Source organism: Mustela erminea, chromosome 6 (assembly GCF_009829155.1).
Source record: "Mustela erminea isolate mMusErm1 chromosome 6, mMusErm1.Pri, whole genome shotgun sequence".
NCBI lineage: Eukaryota > Metazoa > Chordata > Mammalia > Carnivora > Mustelidae > Mustela > Mustela erminea.
This window is the reverse complement of record NC_045619.1, coordinates 135,376,778-135,389,142: the sequence shown is the minus strand read 5'-3', so window position 1 is coordinate 135,389,142 and position 12,365 is coordinate 135,376,778. Positions and strand designations below refer to the sequence as shown.

At 50.6% G+C, this 12,365-nt stretch overlaps 1 protein-coding gene across 16 annotated transcripts in view; it reads left to right on the top strand.

Moving 5' to 3' along the window:
• Window positions 1-12,365, top strand: part of CELF2 (CUGBP Elav-like family member 2) — a 504,997-nt gene that overhangs the window by 486,808 nt on the left and 5,824 nt on the right. For 9 of the 16 annotated variants that reach the window (XM_032350036.1, XM_032350029.1, XM_032350033.1 and 6 more), the window contains 3 exons: window positions 2,169-2,300; window positions 7,620-7,817; window positions 12,158-12,301. In XM_032350036.1, coding sequence (XP_032205927.1) covers window positions 2,169-2,300; window positions 7,620-7,817; window positions 12,158-12,301 — 474 coding nt within the window. Of the gene's footprint in view, window positions 1-2,168; window positions 2,301-7,619; window positions 7,818-12,157; window positions 12,338-12,365 lie in introns of all 16 variants that reach the window. The other 7 variants (XM_032350030.1, XM_032350034.1, XM_032350032.1 and 4 more) reach the window with 5 other exon arrangements.

Here is a 12,365-nt window from a genome sequence, read left to right as displayed (position 1 = left end):
CCTATTTATTAAAGAAATGTAATCTGTATTTTAGAACCATCCCATGAAGAAATATCAAGTCCACATCATTTTTACTGGCGTATTTTCCCAGACATTTAAGTTATAAGTAATATCAAACTTGCACAATTTATTCCAGAAAATGCAGAGATAAAGGCAGAGTCATTTTATGAGGTTAGCAAAAGCTTATTAGCACAACTAAAGATAGCACAAGAAGAGAAAATAAATGCCCAGCTTATTCATGTTCATAGGTGAAAAAATCCTAAACAAGATATGATCCCATAGTAAAGCCAAGGAGCCACTGTTCTTTTTGTGGGGTATAATAGTTTGGAGACTTTAAAGACAACATCCACAATTCTTAGAGTTACATACTTAAGTATATAGAGGTGAGACGACAAAGGTGTGAAATTATGCCTTAAAATAAACAAAGTTGCTTCTCAGATAGCGTATAGACCCGAGTTTACAGGAGTCTGTCATGTTATTGTCTCTTGTGTGTGTTTTTGAAATGTTTTCTAATACAAAAGAATGAAAACATTGGATTATATATCATTTTCTTTTTAATAAAAAGAAAGAAAACACATTATGAGGTGTCAGAAGCTAATGCCACGTGTGGACGGAAATGTGACAAGGCGGGGAATTCGTTTTTTCGGCATTTGATCTGGCCTCATCCAGAAGGGATCCCAAGCAGGGTGCATTTCAAGCAATGCTCTGTATGTGGCTTCGGAAGGCAGAACAAGGATGAGCTCCCGCTGAGCCGGAACATTCCAGAAGGATGGATAGAGTTCCGGGCCATCCTAGATTTCACAGCCAGAAACGGACCCGGTGCTGCTTTTAGCACTGGCTGAAGTTCAGTTTAGCTTTTACCCTCCATCGTCAGGATGAAGGGAAGTGATGTCCGTGGAAGACGTCGGCAGAGTGTAAAGCAAACAACTGTACACAAACGTAAGATACTTGAAGTACTATTTGCAGAAGCCACTGTAAGTGCAGTAGGGGCAGGGAGTGCAGCTGCTCCAGAGAACAGTCTGGCAATTCCTCAAAATGTCAAGCGTAACTTTATCCTATGACCCCGCAATCCCCCCTCCTGGGTGTGTGTAGAGATAAAGACCCAGATAAACACACACTCAGGAGAAATGAAAACATACGGCTACAGGACAGCTCGTTCACGGGTGTTCCCAGCATCATCCTTCATACGGACCCGACAGTCGACACGTCCAAATGTCCGCCTCGATGAGCGGCTCAACCGATGACAGCGCTTCTGTACAGCGGAGTATTACTCAGCAGTCAGGGGCTGAAGTTCTGCGACTCGTGCCGTGCAGACGGACCTTGGGAACGTTCTGCTATGAAGGAAGCAGTCAGAAAAGATCACGATTTGTAGGATTCCAGTTATGTGAAGTTATCCAGGCGAAGCGAACCCAGAGACAGGGAGAGACGAGTGGGGGCCAGTGTCGGCAGCGGGGGAACGGGGAATGCGTGCTAAGGGGGCTGGGTTTCTTTGGGGGTAAGAATATTCTGCGAGGTGGTGGCGCTGGATAACCCTGCGGACAGATGAAAACCCATGAACTGTGCACTGGAGCAGGAGAAATAAGTCTGCTAACCTAAAAGGTGGGGGGAGGGTGGGTAGTTAAGAGAGAGACAGTTTGGGGCAAAGTGGTTTCGTCTCCTACCCCTCCTCACCCTGTCACCACCACCACCTAGACCCTAAAGTCTTCCGTCAAACTCAGGAAGATGTAGGATTTTTTTTTTTTTTTTCGAAATTTCATTGAGGAAGGAAAAAGCTGAGTCTGAAGCAGAGACAGTGAGAAAGCCCAGAAGTGTCACTTACCAACCCCCCGTGCCCCCGCCCCATGTGCTGGTCCCTAGTGAACCTGGGTAAGTCCCCAGCCTGGAGGACAGAGGCTCCTCCTGCAGCTAATGGGGCTTGCCGGGGCCGGGGGGGGGGGGCAGCCTCCCCAGAAGACAGCCGCCCCCTCGCAGACTCACCCGGCCCACAGGGGTGGAGCGCACCCACCGACGGGCCAGAGCTATGACTCTTCTAATCACCAAACCTCACGGTCGGAGCAGCCCCGAGCGCGGTCGCTCCGTCCGCCGCGGTGAGGACGATCACCTTCCAGACCGGCTGGCCTTCACTCACCTTCCGCTTTCTCTCCCCGCCTCCCTGTCTTGTGTTTCAGTGGCGGCTTCAACCCCCAACTCCACTGCTGGTGCAGCCATGAATTCTCTGACCTCTCTCGGGACTCTGCAAGGACTGGCGGGAGCCACTGTCGGACTGAATAATATTAATGCACTAGCAGGTACCATAAACAGTGAGTATTTGCTGCTCTGGTGGACAGCCTTCCCCCAAATTCTCCCCAGCAAACGGTCAGCCAGTAATGACCTGCAAAGGAGAGGAAACAGAGAGAACTAAAACTTGGGAGGGAGCCGCGCAGCCCTTCCCGGCACACGCTGACTGTGCTCACTTTGCCTCCCAAAGCAGCCCCCTCCCCGCCTGGTCTCCCAGTGTGGATCCATCCACAGGCGCCTGCGGCTGACAGAGAGGTGCAGGCTTCACAGCAGGGTGGTTTGGGTTTTGCTGTGGTCTCTTCTCCTGAGAGGCAGTGTGTTTTATGAGAGCAATGAACTAGAAGTCGGGACGCATGGGTCCAGTTCCCCAAACTGCAAAAATCCTGAGCAAACACCGGCCCACCCACCCCAGGTTTCAGAGTCCCACTGGAAAACAGAAAAGTTCTCGATTAGATGATCTCCTTGGTGTCCTCTTGCTCTAAAGATCTATGACATATAGAGAAGGAAAAGCGAGGCCCTGGAAAGAAGGAACTAGAGCGGAGTGTGGAGCCCCTCCGGCCACACCCCCAGACAGGACTCCCTCCACAGCACCTCCCTCTCTGAAGAGAATGTCACCATGGCACGGCAGAGCCGGGCAGCTGGCGTACAGAATCCCTTCAGCCTGAAAGCTAGGGACTCAGGGAGGAACTCCAGGTTCTGTCCTGCACAGCTTGCCCATTTCTGCCATTTTGGAACTTAGAAGGGTTTGGGGGGTTGGTCGGAATAGGCCCCAGACAGAGAATAAGTCCTATTTTAGCTTTGTGCTTGGCACTGGCTCCTACAGCTGGGGAAAGTGATCCTCTGCCCCCAGAGAGGGACTTTGGCCTTTCCCTCAGTTCGGTCCTGAGTGGGGAGTAGCCCAGCCCAGGAGAGCCCGAAGAGATTCTGATTTGGAAGCCCAATGACTTACCATGCAGCCCGGGCAACCCAAGGGCTGCCCACTTTCAGCTTTCAGAAAGGGGTCCTTGGCAAGTTGGTTTCAGCCATGATCCAAGCAGGGAAGTTTTTAAGAAGTGATCAGATGGTACACTTTCTTAAAAACAAAAACATCCGAATAATTATATATTTTAAAATCTCAAAAAGAATGCCTTGTAGTTTATTGAAAAAAAAAATCTAGAACTTAACAAATTTTTATTAAACTCTGCTATTCAGATGCTCTGGGAAAAACAGAAAGCGGGACTGAGTTTTATCAGACCATAGGCCAAAAAAAAAAGAAAAAGATTATTCCTTCCAGATGGGCCAGTCTTGATTAGCAAATAGTACATGAAGTGGGAACCATGTGACAACAGAATGTTTTATTCCAGTAAAACTGCCTCCAGCTCCCCAGTTTCCAACGGCCCGGGAGGAGCCCTCACTGCCTTGACTCCTGTTTCTGACTTGTTCTGCAGACGCTCCAACCCACTTCCTTCCCCTCGGTTGCAGACAAGTGTGTTTGCACACGTCCCTTCATGCTGCTTCTCTTGCCCCAGGACCTAGCTCCCCTAAAACAAGGACTTTGATTTGATCGCCTGCCTGTCCTGTCCTTGGTCTGCAAAGTAACAGGCCAGTGGGAATGGCTGTCCTCCTCAGCACGTGCTAATGACTGCTGTGTGCTGTCCTCCTGTCTGTGTGGTCCTGTCTCTCTCCATCCCAGTCTCTGGTGCTTTGCTGGTGTTTCCCATCGGTGCCATGAGGGACTAGCGAGGGGCTCTGTTGAAAGGCCGAGAAACCAGGACTAGTTCTTGCGTGGGCTCTACATCACACCAATTTTGCTTCTGGCAAGGACAACAGGCTTAAATTTTGTTTTCTAAATTTTTTGCGATTGGGGCACAGTAAGTACGGAGAGCTGACGGGGAATAGAGACGGTGTCTCATTTCAGATAGCCCTTATGGGAGGGTGTGAACCCGGAAAATGTTTAATTGCTAATTTACGAAAATCACAAACAAAACGACATTCCTTCTGATTTGGTAAATGTTACTAGCACAGAGCTGTTTAACAAGCCCAACATTGGCTCGGAGCTGGTATTTCTTTTCTCAACTACCAAGAGGAATCCGAAATACATAGAGGATCCTCTTTCAGGCCGTTCTGCCTGAACGCAATCATGCTGTCGGTCCTACTGCGTGATTCTCAAGGTACTCGAGTCACCAGAACAGAGGCAGCTCCTAAAATAGCTGGCCACAGCTTCCATATCACTGCTGTTTCCTACCGTACTCCATCCCAGGAACAATGACACGCTGCTGAAAGAAATCTCTGGTTGTCCAAATAGAGCCATCTCTTTCCCATGGACAAAGGAGCCAGGAAGAATGTAGGTAGATGGAATCCAATTAATTCCCAATTAGCTCATCTTTATGTAAATGTTACTACGCTCTTCACTGCCAAAGGGCCCCTCTCCTCCTCCCAAAATAAAGTTTTAGCTAGAAGACAAGTAACTCAATTTAAACTCAAATTCGATATCCCATTTCTCCCCTTTATATATTCATGAATGGAGGGGCTAAAAAAAGTAGAGTGGAAGCCTAAAGCTAAAAGCAAAAGTTGCTAAGATCAGAAGTGAGGACTGTGGGTGACTCCCTAACAGAGCTTTCAGTTCTGGATTATCTGAGGGTTCCCCAGACATGCTCTGTATCTAAGACATGTTTTGTACATCTGAACTAAGACCAAATATTTTTTGCAGGTATGTCCACTCAAGAGTCCGTATCTAACTTTATGTGTTGAAATACAGGTCAGGTGAAGTACTTGTTTTTCTTTGTTCAAATCACATCGTTTTTCCAAATGGCTTACCATATAGTGCTTAAAATTAGGATTGTCAGAATGTAACCAGCACTTGGTGAACAGTGCTCATAGAAATAGAGTTGACCTTGAACAACACAGGTTTGAACTGTGCAGCTCCACTGAAAGGCAGATTTTTTTTTTTCAATTAAAAAGGTGGAAAGAAAATTCACCTGACCTGGATGATTTTAAAAGGGGTGGGGGGGGTACTGGAGAGGAAGGGAGTCAGGGGCCCCAGTGACCTCTTCAGTGAAACACCAGCCGTGTGTCTGGTCTCCAGTGAAGCTGCAAAGCCCAGGGAGGCACACTCCTAAGGCTCCTACGTGGCAGGGGCTGTAAACAGCCAGGCCCTTAGCCGACAAGGTTCTAGAGACATCGAGCTCTATTCCGTGCTGGCAGCAGAACACCCATCTTCAGCTGTGCCCCGAGCAGCTCTGTAGGCTGCAATGCACACCTAGACTCTCACGCCATAGGTATAAGTACAGTGGCAAGTCCCCACTCTCTCCCGCTCGAATTCCTTCCCGCACAGGGATGCGGCTTCCCATCGCCGAGCCCCATGGCATGCTGGTCTGTGTCCCCAGCACCTGCGCACAGCCCGGCGGTAACGAAACCAACAGCACTGAGCCTTGCCGGGCTCTCCAGACACACTGTACACCCTCCCCTCCCCTTCCTAGAAAAGACCGAGGCTGTTTCTTTGCATTCACGCAAATACTGGGAGATGAGGCGAAGACAAGACTGAAAGGAGAAAAGTGAAGTTACTCCCCAGCCTTCAGCAGCCCTAAGGACACCAGCATGGAGGAGGAGAGAGGCCTGAGCGGGGTAGAGGGGATTAGCCGGTGTCTGGGGGACTGTTTAATTAGGACACACTGGTTCAAGCTCTTTAAGAGCATTTACTGGGATGAGCGCAGACTCCTTCGCAGTAAGAAACGTGAAGCAGAGTCCCCAGGACCTCTGCTGGTCAGCACCTCGTCAGCTTATTGCGCATCTGCTAGATCTACCTGCAGGGATTTCGGTTTTCAAGAGGCCCGTCCTTCAGCCCCTCACCCCCGGGGCCGCGCGGGGTCTGTACGGAGGCCGCCGCACACGGTCACTTTATCCAGTGCCCACTCCTGTCCCCGCAAGCCCCCAGGAAGAAAACCGGGCCTGAGGCTCGATGCGTTTCCTCTGCTGCTAAGCCTCCAGTATGTATGTAGTCCTTCCGACCTGAGGGAGGGAGGTATCCGAGTGACAGAGGGACGCTGAGGGGAAGCAGAACCCCCACCCGCTCCGTGGTCTGGGGCTGGCGCCCGAGAACTTGGCAGGCGCCCACGTGACCCGGGGTTGGATTCCTCCGATCATTTCTAAGCGAGCTCATCTGGTTCCCCGACCCTCCTTAGGCTTCTTGCTGGGTTTTGTGTTTCACTTAGTCATCTTGGCTATCTTAATAGCCCTAATCAGTTGCCCTAATCCATTCAAGAGTTTCCTTAATGTTTTCAGTGAGTTCTTCCCAGAACCGGATCTCTCTCTTTTGAGATGTTTTAATCGTAAAGGCAACTGAAGGCAATGATGATGTCCCAACTTCCATCTGTTGAGCTCCTAGGAAAGTTCGCCCTTTGTAAAGTATTGCTTGTTCTGACCCCGGACTCGGGGCCCATGGGGCACAGTCAGCAACCATTCTATAGAGCCAGAGAGCAGCCAGGCGACAGGGAAAAAACCAAAGCGTGCGGGCCAGCAGTCCCCCGCGAGAATGGCCGAGAGCCCGCCTACAGACGGGCGTCACTCCAGTTACCTGGAACACAGGGCCGGAGTGCTGTCGTGGCCTCGCAACCCGCGACCCGGGCCCGGGCTGATACCAGCGTGTGTCTGCTGCTGCTGCCCTCGGCCCCGCTCTGTTTTGAGCCTCTCCTGCCTAGCAGCCTCAGTTCCCTGCAGTTAGGGTCCGGTCCCCATTCTGTCCTGTGCCTTCATTCTTCCCGGCTAGACGATGCTTCCGAAGGGCCTAGTCTCAGGCGCCATCCCTCAGCTGTTTCAGGGCTGGCGGGGCAGTGGCCGTGCACGGGCTCGCTGGGGACAGAGCTGCCTCCGGGACCCTGTCATCCGCCTGCTGAGAGCGCGGTTGTGTCCCTTTCTCCGCGAGCCCCCGAGCCGTCCCATGGCTCCTGCGAGCGCCCAGGGAACGGACATAGGTGCCCGGCTGTTCGCAGCCCTCGTCCCGCACGGCCTCCTGCACCAGGGGCACGGCCAGGAGAGACCTTCCTTTGAGAAGGACGCGCGTTCTTGCCAGTAGCAGCGTGCATGGAACCGCCGTGTGGCGTCTCGCTGTCGCGCCGCGTGCCGTCTGCTCGCCCGCCTCGGGAGGGGCGGCGTCCGCGCGCAGGGCGGGGGTTTCTCGGGTCCTGTTGTGTGTTCACCGTTGTGACGACCGTCACGTCGCAGTGGCGTCTTCACGTCGCGTCGGGCTGTCGCTGTGCCGGCTGCATGCACTTGTGTCGTACTTGTGTCAAATGACTCTGCCTTCCTTCGGAAAGCACTAATGAACAGTGCTATTTCTCTTCTCTATTGTTGGGTTTTTTGTAAAGTTGCTCAAATGCTCTCAGGTATGGCGGCTCTGAATGGAGGACTTGGCGCCACGGGCTTGACGAATGGCACGGCGGGCACCATGGACGCCCTCACGCAGGCCTACTCAGGGATCCAGCAGTACGCGGCCGCGGCGCTGCCCACGCTGTACAGCCAGAGCCTGCTGCAGCAGCAGAGCGCCGCGGGCAGCCAGAAGGAAGGTAGGTGCCCGCCCGGCCCGGGGGGCAGAGGACCCTCGAGCGGGCGCCCACGAAGCCGAAGAGGAAGCCAGGGGTTCAGTCCCGCTCTTCCCGGGCTGGGTTCTCCTGGTTTGTTTCTGTTGAGAAACCCAACACGGCCAGGCCAGCGGTCTGCACCTCCTCCCCTCCTCGGACTTGAACTTGTTTTATCTCGCCGCGGTTCCGAGTGTCTTATTTACCTCCTCAGACACGCTTCTCCCCCGCTGCGTGCTTCTCTGCAGTTTCTAGTAGCTGCTGCCGTCTAAACCCTGCCAGGAGCCCCCGCCCGGATCAGCAGCAGGGCCCATCTCTGACGCCTCCCCTACCGCATCAAGTCCGCCCTCGTGGAGGGGGTCAGCCGGGGTCTTCCCAGGCATGTCGCAGGTAGCTCAGCCCCTGCTCCTGGCTGGCTGGCCTCTTGGCAGGTGACGGTGGCAGGCTAAGGACAGAATCCCCCGTCAGGATCAGCTGGGTCTGTGGCATCGGGGGGGTCTCCTGAGGAAGTGAGTGCGTGATTGATGGGCTTGGTTCTCTGCCAGTGAGGCAGAGTGAGTCTCGGGAAGTTAAGGCTAAGAATAAATTCAAGCTAATTATAAAACAGTTAATGAGCCAGTCCAGAGAGGGAGAGCATGTCTTTTCCTTTCTTGCTTCTGGTCTCTTCTCCTCAGTAGAAATTGCTTTAAAGCAAACTCTGCCACATGGTATTTTTTCTCTTCCGCACCTGTTGGGAGTGTGGCAGAAGAGGCTAGAGTAGGAAGGATGGCTGAGGAGGTTTTTACAAATTTCCTTCCCTTCTTTGCCTTTACCTTACACTTCCAAAATGTTCTTGTCTGCATACATTAAATATGGTGTTCTAGGAGAATAGAATATTTTAACTTTGTTGTGAACTTTAAAAGGAACAAGAGCTTTAAAGATACTCTTGTAAAGCAAAAAAGTCTTGCTTCCATTTGGAAATAAGGGATCGTTAAAAATGAAAGATACATAAAAATCTAAATTCTTCATTATTTCAACTTTCTCTTTACTCGTCGCTGTGATGGCTAGTGTAGATTTTTAAAACCCTGCACCGATCCTCAGGCAACTGTGTTTCCCTAAGCATGTGAGACCCTACGTCATAAATCCCATGCCTTCCCAAAAACACCTGCACGGAGATCCCTCTGTCTGGGGTCTGACTACGGTGGCGACTGTGGCAGGAGGCGGATCTGTGACAGGATGTTCTTAAGAGAGAGCATAAAAGCCAGTTCCCTACGGGATTCTTAAAGAATACTGGCCACTTCTCCACTGTCCAGGAGAGCCTGGGCACAGGTGACGTGACTGTCGCTGAGAAACACCAGCCACCAGCCGAGTCGCCATGCACTGGTGCAAGGATGAAGTGTGGGCCCTGAGACGACTTTCCTCTGCTGCTTCACCGCAGCCCACTGCCCCACATTTCCAGGCCTTGACTTTGGGGGGGATTGCCTGTGTAGGAGCTAACCTTCTGGGATTCATGTGAATAATGGCTGCCAGCCCGGGATCACTGACATTTAAGTATTGGGGCTACCAGCAGCATGGTTTAGTTTTGATTTTGTGTGTGTGTGGTGGTGGTATTTTTGGTTTGTTTAGCAATTTTAATCATCTCCCACCTTCTCATACCTGTCTTCTGATCACCTTTCACCCAGTTGTGTGCTCAAGAAATTTAAACTTAGTATCAGTTAACCACAATATAATTTTCAAAGCAGGTTATACTGGGAAGGGGAAAAAAAATGAATTCCACAGCTAAACAGAGTTTTAGATTTTCTGCTCCACAGTTTTATCCTTTAGTTAAGAGAGTTGAAAGTCAGGTTGATGCACTTAGTCATGTACCCTAGTATGTATTTTCCCACAAGAAAATGAGCCGGGCTGGCTTTGGTGGTGGTATTTTAAAGCAGCTTTGATACGTTCCCTAGCTAAAGAAAGCTTCTGAAGGGTTATGGCATCCCTACTGACCTCAATCCAGAAAAGATGACCACCTTTCCGGTGACTCCTGAATAGCCTCTGACCTCTAATTGATTTGCGGGAGGCAGTCACGCACACACAAGTAGGTAGAGCCTCAGGAAGGCCACCAAGCAGTGGGGGGGAGGGGAGGTGCTGGCCATTGGCCACAGATACCCCAGTGCTCTATGCTAGACCTGGTGCCCTATGAGAAACAGGAAATGGGAGCACCCAGCCAGCTGGGACCAACACTCTAACAGAGAACTCCAGTAAGTTAAAGTGACAGGTACTGGGAGAGATCCGAGGAATGCATGACTTGTCAGCAGGTTCTTACTAAAGGGAAGGCTGAGGTGGATACACAGGTGGACCCCTCAAAAACGTGTTCTTGTGTTTCTACCCTTGGTGTCTGTTGCAACAGCCGCCTTCATTGCACGGAAGAGAGGTTTTCCACATCGAGTCACCTCTTTCTCATTTCAGTGTTCACAGTTTTGGCAGTTTGCAAAATCATATGCTTTCTGTGTGATGAAAACTGGGAGGTCTATACTAGGAGATGCTGGTGGCACTTTGACCTGAGAAAATGGTGAACAAAGGACAGAGTCTCCTTAGATTGACCTTTTTCCTATTTTCTTGGCCCCCCCATGTGGCACAGATACAATCGGAACGTATGGCATTCCAGAATACCAGGACTATCCAGGTGTAGCCAGTAATCGGACAGAGTGCATTAAATTGCATTTTCTCCCCAGGCTGCAGGAGTTGAGAGTGGGTCCCATAAATCCTCATTTGTACATGTCGATCTTTTATTGAGAAGGAACACGAAATCTGGATGGTGCCAGATTTGCCCAGTACATACTGCCGAAGCCGAGCCTGGCCTAGTGGGGCTCTGTACAACCCTTTCCGGTGTTTCGGTTTTGCACCTGTTGGTATTGTGTTGATTTTTTAAGAATTTTTTTAAACCAGGAAACATTTGGGGACCTAAGACGTGCAACTGTGTCCCTTGAATTACAGACTGCCTCGTTGGCACTAGAATGTGGGTATGTCCATGGGAATTTTGAGCAACACACAAAGTTAAAGTGGTCAGGTTGACAGAGAAATGCTTCCTTTCCGTGGTTTCAGAAGCTTGCCGCCAGAAGACATCCTCAGGAAAAGTCCCACATGTTTGTGGGAAGAAATGTGGTTTGACTCTTCTTTACAAAGATGCTTTCTCTCTTTTATTTTTACAAAGTTATTCTTACCCTAGCTTTACTCTTCTTAGACCCAGATATTAGCCACCACGCCCAGCCCTGCAGCCCACCTCCCCCGGGGGGCCAGTTAAGGGTGCAGGAGTCAGATGCCAAGGTTACTTCACCAGTTTTGTGAGCACCCTTCCCTCCCAGACCCCACGCCCAGAACTCTGAACGCCCAAGAGACATCCAGCCCCGGGCCTCTCCAGACCAGCGGTGGGGGGAAGCTCTGTAACTACCCCAGGCACCTTGGACCTGGCAAGTTGGATGACCACCTCCCATCAGGTCGCTCAGATTCCCTCCTTCGCACCTTGCGATGGCTCCGGGCAGGTGCTAGAGAGATGGCGAATGAGATGGGAGGACGAGGAGAGAGCTGACGTCTCTAACCAGTGTAGCTAAGAGGACCTTCCATACTCGGCCCTTTCTTCCTCTTTCTCTGGAAAGCGATGGCTGAGCGTGAAGAGCATGGCTGAGCCTGGTCTCTGACTAGCTCCTGTACCGCATGCGTTCATTTCCAAGGCTAATCCCCAGGGGTATAATTCCTATCACAGCTGTGAACCTCTAACTACCTATTTTTTCCTGCCTTGACTCACTGCCAGTCATTTCTAATAAAAATGATTATTAGACTGTGTGTTAAGAGATTTGGCAAATCAAAACTGGATGGATAATTAGGTAAATGATTGAGAAATCCAAGCAACATTACTGCTATATCCATTATTCTAAATTGCCGCAATTTGCTAGAATACACAGGATACTCTCAACTCCAAGCGGTCGTATATACATACCACAAAACACAGCCACCCGGGAAAAACCCAGCCCTGCAGTCTCCTTCCCACCTCTACCCCGCGGGGGTCACCCTCACCCCCACGAAGAAGACACTGAAAATATGGACACTAAGCAAATGTGAGCCACAGAAGATGATCCCTGAAAAGACCCTGTTGCTGACCAGTGTCTTTGGAAATCAGGAACATCTGAGGGATGATTCCTGTCTTGAAAGACATCCCACACCTGACATTTACCCATCTGTCTCCTTCCCTTCTAGTGTGAGAGAGAAAGGCAATGCTTAGCCTGTCTGATGTTAAAGCAGTCCTAAGAAGAGGCCTTGGGAACTAAGAAGCGAAGAATACCTTACTCTGATTTTTTTTTCCTCTTTAGGTCCAGAGGGTGCAAACCTCTTTATTTACCACCTTCCACAGGAGTTTGGAGACCAGGACATTCTGCAGATGTTCATGCCTTTTGGAAATGTTATCTCTGCTAAAGTCTTCATTGACAAACAGACCAATCTGAGCAAGTGCTTTGGTATGCAAAAGAAACCAAGCCAGAATGTGACAGTAAATCCCCATGTGAGGAGGCACGGGAAGGA